We start from the raw sequence: 15,550 nt of genomic DNA, 5'->3' as shown, positions 1-15,550 counted from the left end.
TCAATGTCTTAGAAGAATATGATAACAAAGGTACTGCAAACATCTTAAGGCATTTCTTGATGTCGTGGTGTAATCTTTTCAGCTGGTAATAACGACCTAGAAACGAAGCACTAGTAAAAAGGTACGTACAATACTATATGTGTCCCTGCCCATGGCAGGGGCATTGGAACTAGATGATCTTTAAGGTTCCTTCTAACCTGAACCGTTCTATGATTCTGTGTAGTATAATAGCTTTAGCATAATATGCATCTGCTTGCTACCAGATATTAGCAACCTTAATTATATTTTCAGAAACAGCACGTTTTTATACTCACCTGGTAATAACAATGCTATTGAAACACGCAGTGTAAAGAAAAGAACATACAAAACCCATGAAGAATGGAGTCTTTTTATTTTATTTCATCTTGCATTTGTGTTATTGAAGCAAAGCATTCTATACATATTATTTAGCTATTTACTGCCATTCTACATCCATTATTGACCTAATTGCAGAAAGACAAATGCAGGGACACACTTGTTAAATGAGCATATTGATAATGCTTCCCTGACTTCGACAAATTTATTTAAAAATAGGATACTGCTCACGGGTTTCTTTTATTAACAGTTAATGGCTCAATTCACAGAACTTTGAGACACCATGGAACACGCAGCAAAACGTAATGCTGTTAATACGTAATGCCTCTTCTCTTCACTAAACGTTCTGCATAGGCAGAACATTATGGCAACAGCTGAGCTACTGATTAATCAAACATCTACGTGGAAAGAATCTGGTGAGTGATGGAAGGTAACTTTTAGATACAAGATGATCCCGTATTTATTTATGTAGGCAAAAAAACTTCAGTGTCACAGCCAGTAGGAATTATTATCTGAAAATACTTACATATGTATTTTAAAATAACGTAAGCCAGCTTTGTAGCAGGTATGATAGTATGATTGCAAGTTAGGTATGGGAAAGTTCCTGAAGAATAAAAACAACAACTCAAGTACTCTGACTTGGTTCAAAGCCAACTAACATTGCAACAGCTTAAAAAAGAAAAACGTACAATGCATTTTTATTTTGTTGCTTAACACTAGTTTTAATTGTGCAAAATCACACTACTGGAATATCTTTAAAACCACTCCTGTGAGATGTGGAAAAACAGAAATTAAATGATAGTGTAAGTCAGAATGGGAATTTTACTGCAACATAAAAATGTCTGAAAACACTACATTAAAGTATTTTAACAAATCACTTTGTTCTCCAGCTTCTAACATACAAAGTTGACTGTCAGCTGGGGCATCTATGAGAATATCTGCTGGAAAACAGACAAGGTGTATCTATCTCTATTGACTAGTCTTAATGTCTAATAGTTTCTCACTAACAGAATGATTCAAAACAAAAAGTTGTAAGATTTCCAGTCCGACTAAATAGTTCTTCCATTATGGTTGTTTACTAGGTTGGCTGCTTCACTATATCGGTATGAATGAATGGAGTTGAATGGGCTAAAGAGGTTTTCTCTCAACATATATCCATTATTTCCCTCTTATCTTTTTAAAACAGGAAACATTTTCAAGTACTTTTGGAGACGCAGACTGATTTCTTGAGGAACTACTGCTACGGTAAATTGCACAGAAATACTTCAAACAAGTGTTTTATGTGCCATACTTAGAACTTCCAGCCCAAGATATGTAGGTGTTGTAAAGAAAGCACAACAACGGAATTTTAACAGAGAATCAATATTCCTTTACAATTTTGCAAACAGAGCTGGAACACCAGAAGTTAAAGATTCACTTTCACAATTCACATGTTGAAAATTTTTTTAAGAAATTTCTGATTGCGGTGTACAATACAAAGACGGCTTTAGAATTCACTTGCTGTCAGTGCACATTGCATTGAAAGAACAGGAGCATGCCACATAAATTCATTTTTGTAAATAACACTTACACAAGTGAGCACCTCTGCTAGCTGCAGAATTCCAGGCTCTCAGCCCTTTGCAAGAATGTGGCCCTGAAATTTGTTGGATACAGAATGTATTTAATTCAGTTTAGTTGTGCAAGACATATTTGAAGTGGCAAACTCACCTTATGCTATGCTCCAAAACCTTCCAATAAAAAGTATATGCGTTGATTATAAATCCCGTGTCTGTTTGAATTTCTTATCATTTCAGAAAGCAATCCAACACAATCATACCAAGTATTTAAACAGCAATAGTTCTCCTGAAACTCAGAGAACATGTGCACTCAGCTATCATTAAAAAAGTATCAGGTACTAACTAACCTTTTACTCTACGCTATGTATATGGTGAAACAATGTTCCCGAACCAACAGTACTCACAGTGGAAGGCATGAATATTTCTTTTAAGCAAATTCAATGCTATAATGCTGCTGCTACTTCTTTTCCTAGTATTACTTTTTTCTGGAAAAATGGGTGAAGTTGAGAGAAAAAGAAAAGCAATAAAAACACTTCTTAAAAGTCATCGCTCTATTTCACAGTCACACGAATGAAGCTGTGCTCTTTTTAGTCTAAGGAAATATCTTTGCAAGCATCTGGAAGCAAGTCTTTTTCTCTGCAGTTTGGGTGCAGAGGAAGGGAGACCTCCTCCTCTTGAAGAAAAAAAAGACTGGAGAATCAAATCCTGTTCCTCCGCAGTCAGGGTAAATATTGCCAGCTACTACATGGGCGGGCAAGGGGGGGCAGGATTTTCTCCTTAGTCCATCTGAACAACAGCTTCCTTCAGCCCTATCATTTAATTTTAAAGTGGAATTTGTTTTACACTGCAGACCAATAAGTACCCTAGGAACTTGATTGGTTAGTGCTTAATGAAATTGCTTCTGCTGACATTAGATACATTAGGATACTGATTAAAACACTTAATGATTCCTCTTGATTTTAAATTGCTAGCTTAGATTTGTGAGATGCCATCAAAGTATCTTTTTCCTTCCTTTCCTCCACCCTAATCCTGCTTCTCCTTGCCCTTTTTCTGTTCACGATCCTTAAAGGTTGTGGCTCACTGGTACCAGCACAATCACAAACCAAATGACAACACAATATTGAACACTGCATTGTTTAAAACATGCCAGAACCCAGAATACAAACACTGAAAGACAGTCATCTTTAAATTACAATTTCCTGGTTCAAAGCTCAAACTACTCTTAAATGTGGGAACACTGAGGATTATTAATATAAAAGGAAATCCAAAGTCAAAATAAACTTTAACTTTTCAAAATGTTTGCTGAAAAAAGATGATCCTGTAAATGTAAAAACAAGTATAAAAGCTTTGCTTTTGAGCCTGAATGTGGAAGACAGTGATACATTGCCAGATAATGGTGTTGGAATGGCATTCCTATGACAACAAAGCCATTTTTCAAGCTCTTATACAAAATTGCATATCATATCACCTTCCAGTGGGAAACGTGTATATCTTATGGGCAAAATGACAGCTTATCCTCAAATACTGTTAAACACTAGAAATACCAGGTTTGGAAACTTTGCCTGAAAAGGGGGAAAACACAATAGCTGTAAAAAGTTCCATTTTCCTCGACAAATCTTATCAAGACCGTTGAGATGGAATTACACTTACCAAAAAAATTTTGCTTATATACTAAAACCTGCTGTGTCAGAAGCTTTTAGGAAAAAAAGTGAATATACGGAATTTTATGCTTAATACAAACTTTAAGATCACAGAAAATAAAAAAAGTAGAAGTTTTTGTACATTTTAGCACCATTATAAAGTTAGACTCGAATGCCGGTTCTGTCACTGTGGCTGTACCTTGCAGCTGGTGTAGCTAATGTGAAGCGCCTTGACTTCAGTGATCTTTGAGAGAAGAATAACTGGATTTGCTGATCACGACAAATAATATAAGTTTGCCATTTTTTTTTCCTTTTTTTTTTTTTTTTTGTCTTTTTAAATTAAATTTAAGCTTTGCTTTTATCGGGCAGCCAGAGTGCATTTCTGTCAGCTAAATGCAAGTCCGAGTCCTTTTGGTCTCTGGATGGCTCGTATTGGCTCTGCCATCCCTTTGCCGTCTGGTCCAAGGCCCGTGCCAGGGGTCCAGCCCATGCTCTGAAGCATTCTGTTTCCAATGTTGTTTTCTGGGATTGGTTGGGTGTTTTCACCTACAAACCCTGAGATTAAAGAAACACACAGCATTAATCAGCGCTGCCTGCCATGTGGAGAAGAGCAGGATAATCTCCCTTAAAGCTTTAAACCTTCTTATTCTCCTAATTCGTCTAATAGGTTGCTAGAACAGGCTGTCTTTGCACATGTTGACCTCCTGACTGCATACGATTCTAAATAATACAGTCTTACGCTTTGCTTTATTTTTAATGTTTTTAAAGACTCACTCAGTTTTTAAGCAGGACAAATATTGCCATAGACCTTTCATATTCCAGTAGAGTGGATTTTACATCCGTCTCAAAGAACATGCATCACCTGCACAAGTCTAACAATCACAGGCAAGATTACCTGAATTTCTTGTCCTATACAGTTACTAAGCATCACAGTAACATGACCATCTTTCCATTCTTAGCGGTATTTATCCATGCTCAAGACCTCTTTCAATAAAGCACAATAAATAATTTCTGATTAAACAATTACAGCTGTTACAGAAACAGTATATACAAGCAGTCTACTATGCTGAAATTCAGCTATATATTTATTCAGTTTCTCTTTTACTGAATGTTGTAAGAAAGATTGGATATATCCAAGTTTCCTTTTGTTATTGTCAATGCCGTTAAGTGCTGTTTACACTTTTTCTCTCTGAACCATCAAGATCTCTGGGAAAAAGCTGCACCCATACTGCAGAAAAGTTCCTCAGGATTGCAAGTGTTAATACAACAGATTCATTTTTTAATAATAGATTCTTTTTTTCCATGAACACATCACAAAAAAAAGTGACTGTCAAGTAACAAAGCTGTTTTTTCTCCTCATCAACCAAATTCCTCAAGCTAGTTTGGAGATGATGCACGGATAAGCCTTCCCATATATAACTGTCTTGCATGAGAGATACAAATGATATTTATTTCAAGAATCTGCAGTAAAAACTACCAAGTTACACCATACAAACATTTTTTAAAAGGGCCAAAGGTTTTGAACTAACACAAGCAGTTGCATGTAGGCAGCTGGATTTTGTTTTCAGCTTTGCTCAACATCTTCCTCCCGCTGACAACAGAACAAAAAAAAAAACCCACCATGTGCCCAGCTTCAAATATTACCTGTTTAACCTTCTACCTATTTGTTCTGGCCTGCTACTTTTTGAAAAGTACTGTAGGAGGAGACAGTTTTGTGTTTTTGGAGACTATAATATCTTCAGTCAAGAATTTACCGCTGACAAGCAGCTGGCTCATTATATTAACTTACTAAACAAGAACACAAGGAAAGTTGAACATACACTTCTGAAAAGCCTCAATTAACACACACAGGCAAAAAAAGCGAAGTCCCACAGTGGAACCAGCATACGCAGACAGAAGTTCAAAATGAGAGGCGCACATTAAAAACCTTACGATGATCGTGATGATGAATTTACAGTTCTCCAGCATTATCCACTATAGATCTGCCCATATTCAGTAAAACCCTGGCTACATAAAAGGTAGACAGCTTTCTAGTATCTCAGTTCCCGAGTCAAAGAAAAAGAGAAACGCGTTGGTTTGAAGCTATACTTAATGCCAGGCTTAAAATAAAGGCTTTTAAGTCAGCAGCCTCCAGTCCCCGAGAGGGTTCCTCTTGAACTGACCAGCACAAAATTCAATGTCCAAGACTTTCTTTCTTTTCAGGCCCCCACAGGCAGGGTAATTTTCATGCAGACGAGTCCCTGACACTGCCTGGCACGCACAACACAGGCTTTGCAACCTTCTTAGTTACCCTTTCTAGCTCAAAAAAAGGGAAAGAAAAAAGGCTACTATTCAACAAAAGTTATGGTAAGCTTTGCAGGTAAAATCCTGGGACGGTGTTTTAGTCCACTTTCTACAACAAGTGACGTTAAGAAACAGAGAGCATCGTTCCAATGAACATCTGTGGGACAATTAATGGAGAAATGTAAAAGCAAAGAAAGATCCAACAGACCCGCCAAGCAGGAAAGAGCAAGGGTAAGAGTATATTCATGATGTCTAAGAACTAGAAATATTAAACAATTCATCATGCTGCTTAGGCAAGGACAGCAATGCTGCTGGAATGGTATGTGAAGTATAGCCTGAGACAACGTAAACAACTTTTTTGTTAGACCATTTGGGGAGAAAAACCACGGACCTTTTCCTGTAACAGAGGTACCTTTCTATATGAATTTCAATTTTCAAGACAGTCAAGAGCAACCTCACAAAAAAATACATTAAGGAACAATCTGTCCCCTGACATGTTATTTAATAAACTGACATTTCTATTTTTTGTATTTTTTTGAAGTAGCTCAATGTTAGGGTTTTTTTCGGTGACTGACAGGATAATTAGAATACTTTTTGTTTTTAAAGATATATAAGTACTTCTAGAAAGCATACCATAACTATTTTTCCCACCACTGTACATACTTTTCTAACTTTTGTTAGAAGACCGAAACCTCCCCTGAAGAGTTCTGATTTATTCTTATATGTCACCAGATAAAGAAAAGAAAAGAAAAGAAAAGAAAAGAAAAGAAAAGAAAAGAAAAGAAAAGAAAAGAAAAGAAAAGAAAAGAAAAGAAAAGAAAAGAAAAGAAAAGAAAAGAAAAGAAAAGAAAAGAAAAGAAAAGAAAAGCAGAGCAGACACTGCCACAAACTTGGCTTCACAACTCACTTTTGGGCAAACGATCAGACAACATACGCTGTCCAAAGGATAATGTATTTGGAGGCTTTGTATTGCAGCAAGAATAGAGGAAAACCGAAAATCCACCCAACTTGCCTATATTACTAATTGCAATTTTAACCCATCATTTGAAAAATTTATCTGTAATGCCACGTATTTCAATTGAGTCAGAAGAATATGGATAGTGGTATTGCCCCCCTCCTCCATTCCATGACCAATCAGGAAAAGGAAATTCACATTGTTGATAGACTGCACGACAGGAGAGAGCTCTTAAAAATCATGCTATTCTGCGTGCTATTCCCCTGACCCCCATTCCTGTGCTTTGGGCTTTTATTTTCTAATTAAAAGCAGTAATTGTCCTTGCAATATTCCTCTTCAAGTTCAGTTTTTAATTCATGCCTATGGCAGTTCTTGGACTAGCTGGTAGGGCCTGTTGGAGAGAATGGTCCAAGCGCGCTGGCTTTGGAAACGGCTGTGCTGCCTCTGGGACGTGTTCAGTCTCGACCCACCCAGGAGCAAGAGCAAAATCAACCCACTGCATCATCCCACAAAAAATAACTGTGCAAAATCAGACTATGCAAAAAGAAGCAGGGATACATTTTTTTTCTAAGTTTATTTCTGATGAGGCTTTGTGGGGTTCCAGGAGTTACGAGGAAGTTTCGGTACTAATAAGTTGTAGGAATCTCCTACACAGAGAATGTTTTTAGCAACCTTAACATCTGGGTTCCTTGTCTACCAGACGAGTAGTCTGCATGTAGAAGTGGCTGCCATTACACAAGTGAGGAGCAAACACCGAGGAAGAGTAGCTTGCTTGAAAAAATAGCCCTGTAATATGCCCTCACTTATGTTCCTTCTCTTTGCAATACTGCCAACTGACTTTAACAAAAAAAGAAAAAAGGCCAATCCTCAAACCTTTGTGAACATGAACAGACACACTTCAAGGTTTATACCCATTACGCATATGAACTTACATACATGGAATATGTAACCTCTGACTAGAAAGAGGCAAAACTGGGAAGGGGAAAACAAAAACCTTGTCACATTTGTTTAATTTTGTTACAATATTTGTGATGGCATGAAAGGCAGGTTTCAATGAAAAATAAAGGTTTGTAATTTTTTCTTAACAGCTGTTGAGACAGGTATGTCCTGGTTAAACAGTACACTAGCATTCAGTGCCATACCCTTGATTTTACAGTGATTGCCATGAATTAATTTAATTCCATCTGTAAGCTAAAATCAGATCAGAGGTCTAATGCTGCTGCAGGCTCCACATCTGTTTAATCATTTTTGGATACAACAGCTTGCAAAAGTTCAGGTTTTAAATTTGCTTCGTATTTAAGAAACAACGTTACACCAGTGTACAACATCTTCAGCAGGAAACAAATGCGCCTATGCACAGTTTTGATCTGACAGATCCATTTGATTTGCAAAATGCGTTTAAAAAAAATTAAAAGCTCACCAATTAAGTTATCATTTATTACAGAATAAAAAAGGAACTGTGACCCCATAAACAACTACTGTGACAATATTTATTTGTATGGTCCATTTGCTGAATAAGACTAGCATCAACCATGTTTGGTTTATATTGGGGTCAATAAAATCAGAATACAGCTAGGTTCAATCTCCTAAATAACCCTTATCTAAGAAAATGGTTTGGTTTTGTTCTCCCCCCAGTTGTAAGAACCAAATGAAGGCATACTGAAGTAATTTCATCTCTGGCCACCAAACTACTTTTGATGTTAAGAAAACGGGTTTTTAAACAGTTCTGAGAAAATGACACTGTACATAAATATAGTCTTGGCCTTTCATCTTTCTTTTATATGATTAAGACTTGTGAGCAGAACAGCAATGCCTTTGCAGAGCATACCACAACTATTATTTCCTCTTCTATCGCTCCCAGCAGCCTCAAATCCTTTAAATCCTTTCCTAGAAGGATCTCTTTTTGCTTGGGTAATTTTTGCAATACATGGCCTGCTAACCCTTACCCCCTACCCTGGATCTCACTTATGTCTATCACAGCAGAGTCAGTCTTTCTACCTCAAATCTTCCAAGGAGCATTGTGGATGGTAATTCACTTGCGTAATTGGCTCAAGAGATGAAAATCTTGTATCTGCCTCTCTTAGCCACTAATCTATCCAGCTGACTGCAAGCCTAATTGGCAGCTTGTTTAGTAATTTGGCTCCTAAAGTGTTGTATTGATGTTGGATAAACAGCCAATGGAAGGAGAAACGATACATGCTGCTTCACTTTAAAAGCTAGTGTGCTTTCCCCCTCATTTTCTGAAAGCATTTAATATTCCATCTATTCTTTTTCTTTTCTCACTCCTCACCAGACAGATGAGCTCAGAACAGCAGGGACTGATCCTGATACACAAGACAATTTTACAAGGAATATAATCAGACTAATATATTGCTGTAGTGTATCTTTTTATGCCAGCTCTCTCTAACTAGCAAAATGGGAATCTGACTGCCTAGATGCTTATACTCTCAAACTGTTTTGGATAATTGCACAATCGGCATTATGAGCATAGCCGACAGCCATACTGTGATTTTTAGAACCACTACCTGCAGTGGTTTTCAAAAATCAGTATACCATGGCTGTACATTTAAAAAAACCCCTCCAAACAAAGAAGTTATGAAAATGCCATATTATTTAGCTAAATATTTGAGATTGCATTTTTATACCAGACTTTTACATATCCCTCACACTTGGCTATCTAAAACGTCTAAAGAATAAGCTTAGAATGATTATAGTTCAGGTGAGTCTGCTTGCATTGTATTTTATTCTAGCTAGCAGAGAGACAAAAATGGCAGAGAGGATAGAACTATGACTTCAGTAGTGTTGGGAACATCCATATTTACCCAGCATCCACAGCAGAGTTTTGTTAATATCTGCACTGCCATATTCTCATTCCTACTGCCCCACTTCAAGGGGCATTCAAGGAATTGTCACATAATCGCGGCATGGGTAAATGCATTCTTTCTTGCAGCAGAGACCCTACATTCAAATCCATTTTCAACTCCCTTGAATATATAAACATAAATCCACGCACTGATGAAAACTGAGACACTGAACTGTAGGTTCAATTGGTCATCCAGTATCACAGAACACTTGGAAATGGATTTGCAGGTGCTCTTCTCCTATGCTTTACTGGACTACACTGTGTGTAAAGTGTTAACTTTGTGCCCATTCAGTCTTTACTCCTACTAAAACTGGTTGGGAAGAGTTGAAATTACTACATTCCCATTTATTCCTCTGTAAGGGGAATCTCTTGAATACCCAAGACTGTCCTTTCACTTGGGTCGAAAGGAGGTCATTTTCACGCTGTGTCTACGCTGACAAAAAGACTGTCACTGGATGGCATTTTGGAAGAAGCGTTCTCAGTGGGGACCATTCCAAAGTTCTGCTCACCCCCCTCAAAACTTGGCAAAATTGATCCCTTCTGATAAGCCTTCCCTGACTTTTACAAAAAGACTTGTAACCTTACAGTGAAACCCACAGGGAAAGGATTTAAATCACAGTAATATTCTCAAAACACACAGAGCAGTTATCGTTAATTTCAGCAGGAAGATTGAGGATTAAACCGATATTAGGATCACGCACATTATGGTAGCTCTATCCGACCCTAACCCAAGTTGGGATGGATTGCCAGGGTACTGGAGGTGAAGTTCTACTTCTATTGCCTATTCTGTGCCTATGTGTTTGGAGTATTATCTTCTGTCAAATTATCTTAATTTAAAAATGAAGATTAATTCATTAAAACCAGGCAAGTACATCTGCATATTTTTTACTACAGGCTAAATAACTATTTGCCTATTTATTTATGCAAACAATGCTCACTGCGATCCCTCTATCGGTAATGAAGGCATCAGAACGTAACTCTTAGTTATTAGATTAGCATTGGCAATGTCAATATATAGGCTGAAAGGTAAACTTCTCTTACAATCAATAAATCAGTTTCTTCTCACTTCAGTGGAAATCAGAAGCAAAAATTTTCTTGATGAAATCCATAGTATAACAGATACCTATGACAGCTTTTATCAGAAAATTTTCCACCAATTACAAAGATTTTATAGAAAGACAAAAACCAGAAATCCAAACTTGCCTGCAATGGAAACCTTATCAATGAATTTTATATTCTCACCTTATGAAAATATTTTCTCATATCTTAAAGTTATTTTTATTCCCCCGAAGTGGCAAAAACCTTCTGCATAAAGCTATCAGGTTTATGCATAGGCCTCATTCCTTATTCAAAGTGTAAATTACATGCTAACAAACCTTTAAGAAAAGTGATTTTTGCATAATCCATAGCGGGGCCTATTTGCAACAGCGGTCCCTATTCCCTTGGGAGAAAGAAAAACTAGTCACCATCAACTCAGAGGCTGTTGTGGAGAGTTGGGACAAGAAATTATATTGACTGGGGAAAAACTACACATATTTCCTCCTTGCACACTTTAACTCCCAAACCTCTGGTTAACAAAAGTCCTTTGGTATCACCAACATAAAGCAGATCAACAGAAATAGGTTGAGGAAAGGTTGAGAGAATTGGATACGTTCAGCCTTGAGGAAAGAAGGCTGAGGGGAGATCTTACCACGTTCCAGTATTTAAAGACTAGCTACAAAAAAGATGGAGACTCCCTTTTTACAAGGAGTCACATGGAAAAGTCAAGGGGTAATGGGTGCAAGTTACTCCCAGGAAGATTCTGATTGGACACAAGAGGAAAATATTTCACAATGAGAACAATCAGCCATTGGAATAATGTTCCCAGGGAGGTGGTGGATTCCCCAACAGTGGACACTTTAAGGATTCAGCTGGACAGGGTGCTGGGCCATCTTGTCTAGACCGTGCTTTTGCCAAAAAAGGTTGGACCAGATGATCACTGAGGTCCCTTCCAACGTGGTATTTATGATTCTACGACAAATATCAGGTACTGCTTTTATTGGTTGAGTCCTAGGAAAACTGCATCATGTACCTCAGCCCATCTGAAAAAGGTGATGGTTCTAACAAACTGCATCTAAAATGGAGGTGGCTTCTCTCTGTGGGGAACCACTTCATTAAGGTACCTGGTGGAGAACAGGCAGAACTTGCAGAGCACATAACTGACCTGGAGGATGTCCCTACTGACACCTCTCAGTTTCATAGCTATTTCTCAAGCATATAACTATCTAATGAGACATACCTTTGGAATTTGAAAAAAAAAGCCTGCTTCAGCCTTTTTTAAGCAGAAATTTCTCATGTATTATCTTTAAGGATGCTCTCACTGGTGATATACTCTGTTAAGCTGGTTGATGATTCTTGAAAGTGAAGTCCAAAAAATCCATAGAATCATAGAATATCCCAAGTTGGAAGGGACTCACAAGGATCATCAAGTCCAGCTCCTCGTGGAGGCAATTTGAATACTTTCCACAACCAGAAAGAAACAGCTACCTTAGGAAAGACTCCCAGAGTAATTTGGGGAATTATTTTTGAACTTTGCGTATTTCAGAAGATGACAGCATTTAGAAAAGACAGGTACAGACATCTTCTATCAGCCTGAAGGTTGCTTCTTGACTTCATATTGGCTGTGCGTACAGCCTAAAGAATGCTGTCCTCTCTCTAGATCACAAGAAACCTATCAGCAAATTCCCAGTATAAGATTGGTGCTTGTTGCATTGTAGATCTTCTGAAGTTTGCTACTGAACTTTCCTCGTTACTCTGGTGTTTATACATAAGGGGCCCCACCTGAACCAAAGACTTCAGCTCAACATGAAAAGTCTTTTACTCTGCAGGGAGAGCAGTTTCCAGCAGTGGATGCCACTCTGCGATCTCTTAATTTTTGAGCCGATTTAGTGAGACAATATGGTAGCCAAAAAAATAAAAACAACCCAAAACAAAACCCACCCAGAAAGGAGGACCTAAAATTTAATCTGCTGCAGAAACCAACGAACCAAGAAAAAGTATCCACAGGCTGGACGATCAAGCAGATATGCTGTGTGCCCCAGAAAGGACTTTGGTAGACTGAAGATAAGAAATGGTACAATGCAGTCAAGGAAAGTGTATTGCCTTGTGCAAAGGGATTTCTGTCTATGGAGTTGTACATTTAGTAGATGAAAAGCAGTGAATAGTGCATAATAGTTTGTCTAGAGTTTTGGAAATTTACTGCCAGTTCATCCAAGTACACAAAAGTCTCCCATTTCTCTGCAACCATCTCACTAAGCTGACCTTCACCACAAACTTAGCCTCAGCCACCTCTGTTATCACAGTGTAATCACAATCTTTTTCAAATCATCATTTCGGTACTGCAGATATTCAGGTCTGATTTTTAATCACTGACATATTAAGCATCAGCAAAATAGTTTGCTTAGCTGTTCCGTTGGCAATTTTTAAAAAGGAATGAAAACATGTACCCTTTTGATTACCTTGTTAAAGTGAGTCATGATGGCATTATAGCAGTGCTCAGTATTTCTGCTGTAATTAAGAATCTGTCATATTTTTCATTAAAACACATTCTTTAAAATGAGACTTTTAACTTGGTCATTTCAATCAGTACCAGCCTGAACTGTAGCATACAACATGCCAACTAGATAAAGAAAATGAGATCTGAAATTTGCTTTTGCAAAATGTAATTATTAAAGTGCCCATAACATACACAAAAATTTATATATTTTATATGTACATTCTCTGTATTTTAACTACAAAAAAGCTTTGTCTTTTTAAAATTAGTTTTTGCCTGTTTTCACCACTGCTCCAAAATATAAACCACGCTATGTAAACATCAGAGCAAAAAGATTCTTTTCAAATAGAAACAAATGGCTATTTACAAGGCACACAAGTAAAAACCTTTTTTTTTTTTGTGTTCTGAATCAAACTTCCTACATTCTGTAAATTAAGTTATTAACATGCTGCAGATGTGAGGCGGCATTTGATTTTTTCCAACATTTAAGATTTAGCGGTTTCTTATTAAAAAAAGAAAAGAGAAAGAATCTAAAAGGTCTTAGAGATTTAACAGGAGCTGATTGAGGAAAAAAAGCTTGTAGAGAAGAAGACAGAGTCAACAGGAAAGGAACTGGGGTAAATGCACATTCAGTGTACGAACATGAGGTCTAAAATTCTGTAGCATCTACTGGTTTGATATGAAAGTTAAAACAAGTAGCCTGAGACTGAAATTACTATAAACATTCCCAATGCATGTGTTGCAAGTAGTAACAATACTTTGCAGAGAACGTCCTTTCGCTTGCATACAAGTTCTTTTTTCTTTTTGTTATTATTTCCATTAATACTGGACCCAGTTTTGGTAGGGCTATTTCCATGATAATGTATTAGTTTGTCTAAGAGGTTTTTATACAAACTTGAAGGCACTACATTGCTGCAATGAAATATGTCAGGGTGTCATATGAAATAGTTCTACCACTCGGGTAGTCAGAGAGGGCATGAAGTCATTGTGAATGACCTGGTCCCAAATCTGTCTAGAATCGCTGAAATAATATTGGTTTCATGGAAGAAGCTGTGCAAAAAAGTAGATATTTAAAACCTACAACACCTTATTCTCAAAAGAAATCATAGGAAGTAAACAATTTCTACTAGTATCTTTTTTTATTTGATAAATTAACTATCTAGGTTCAGTAAAACACAGATGGCACTGTATCATGCACCCACAAACCAGAAAATTTATCTCAGTAAAAAAGGCAGAATAGGATGCTCCTGTCAGTACTGTCAGCTCCTAACAATCTATACCTAAATTATCTCCCATTTTCTTCATTGCTTTTCAACACAGCTTTTCTTCACCTTTACAAATGACATTTTTGAAACTATAAAATGCTCCGTGCTGCTCAAACTTTCTTGCTTCAATAGTTTCTCATTGCCGTACAAGTAAATCTACATCCTTTGTTACTAATATACACAAACCTATTGGTATGTGACTTTGACTCCAGGCTGAGAACAGGCTATAAATTTAGAAATCAATACCTAACTCTATCAATATTCATTTTACTTTTTCAATACAAAATACAAAGGTGAAAGAGCAGTAAATAAGCTGGAGTACTGAAATAAATTGGGTCTTCTTGTCACAATTAATAAATGCTTAACCAATAACACCACTTGCTACAGAATTCTACGGCTTTGTAAGATCTCTGAAAGTAGCAGGTGCTACCCTTGTGAGACTCAAAACCAGAGAACACGTTTCGGTACTTCATTAGGATCACCAGTCATTCTCTCAGTGCTACTGAATCTAAACACATAAATGACCATTTTCAAGACTGTGCAGAGTGCTACAACACTTAACTTACCAATGTGATTTATTCAAAAAACGCAGACGAAAATTTTGAAAATACTTTTTTTTTTTTCAATGGATTGTCTCATATGAGGTGAAACTTCGCTAATTTGCAGCATATTCAGCTCAAGAAAATGTTTGCAGTTAATGACTCATTTACAGACAGCCTTTCGGGTTTCACCAAGATTTTAAATGTGTACTATTATTAGCAGAATGCTTCTTTTAATTTCCAACTTTTGTTCATGTAAATATACAACTTTTGACCTTTCTTTCTTTCGAGAAAAAAAGTTTACAAATTCTTCTACATAAAATCTAGTCTGTCTGCTCCTGTATCCTTGTTAACTAAAACTACTGAAAGGAGAATAATCAAATAACAATCTTTCATTTTAATCCAAATTTCAAAACGTATTTCCTTTCTAACAGGAAACCCTGTTTCTTTCATCAAATGGCTTGAAATACTGACTAACAAACAAGGGCTGTGATGGATAAATAATAATTTAGCTGTGGGAAGGTTAGCCTTTGAGGAAACTGTAATAATATATAAAATGTTAT

The 15,550-nt window shown here is 37.0% G+C and overlaps 1 protein-coding gene across 1 annotated transcript in view; it reads right to left on the bottom strand.

Annotated features, from left to right (window-relative positions):
• Nucleotides 1-376: 376 nt before the first annotated feature.
• GPATCH2 (G-patch domain containing 2) overlaps nucleotides 377-15,550 on the bottom strand; it is a 130,172-nt gene continuing 114,998 nt past the window's right edge. The window contains exon 10 of the mRNA XM_063328430.1: nucleotides 377-4,105. Within this exon, the coding sequence (XP_063184500.1) occupies nucleotides 3,936-4,105 (170 nt within the window). The 3' untranslated portion in view covers nucleotides 377-3,935. The remainder of the gene's footprint in view (nucleotides 4,106-15,550) is intronic.

The sequence above is a fragment of the Chroicocephalus ridibundus genome, chromosome 3 (assembly GCF_963924245.1).
Source record: "Chroicocephalus ridibundus chromosome 3, bChrRid1.1, whole genome shotgun sequence".
Taxonomy (NCBI): domain Eukaryota; kingdom Metazoa; phylum Chordata; class Aves; order Charadriiformes; family Laridae; genus Chroicocephalus; species Chroicocephalus ridibundus.
Note: the sequence above shows the minus strand (reverse complement) of the source record. Positions and strands in the feature narration are given on the sequence as shown.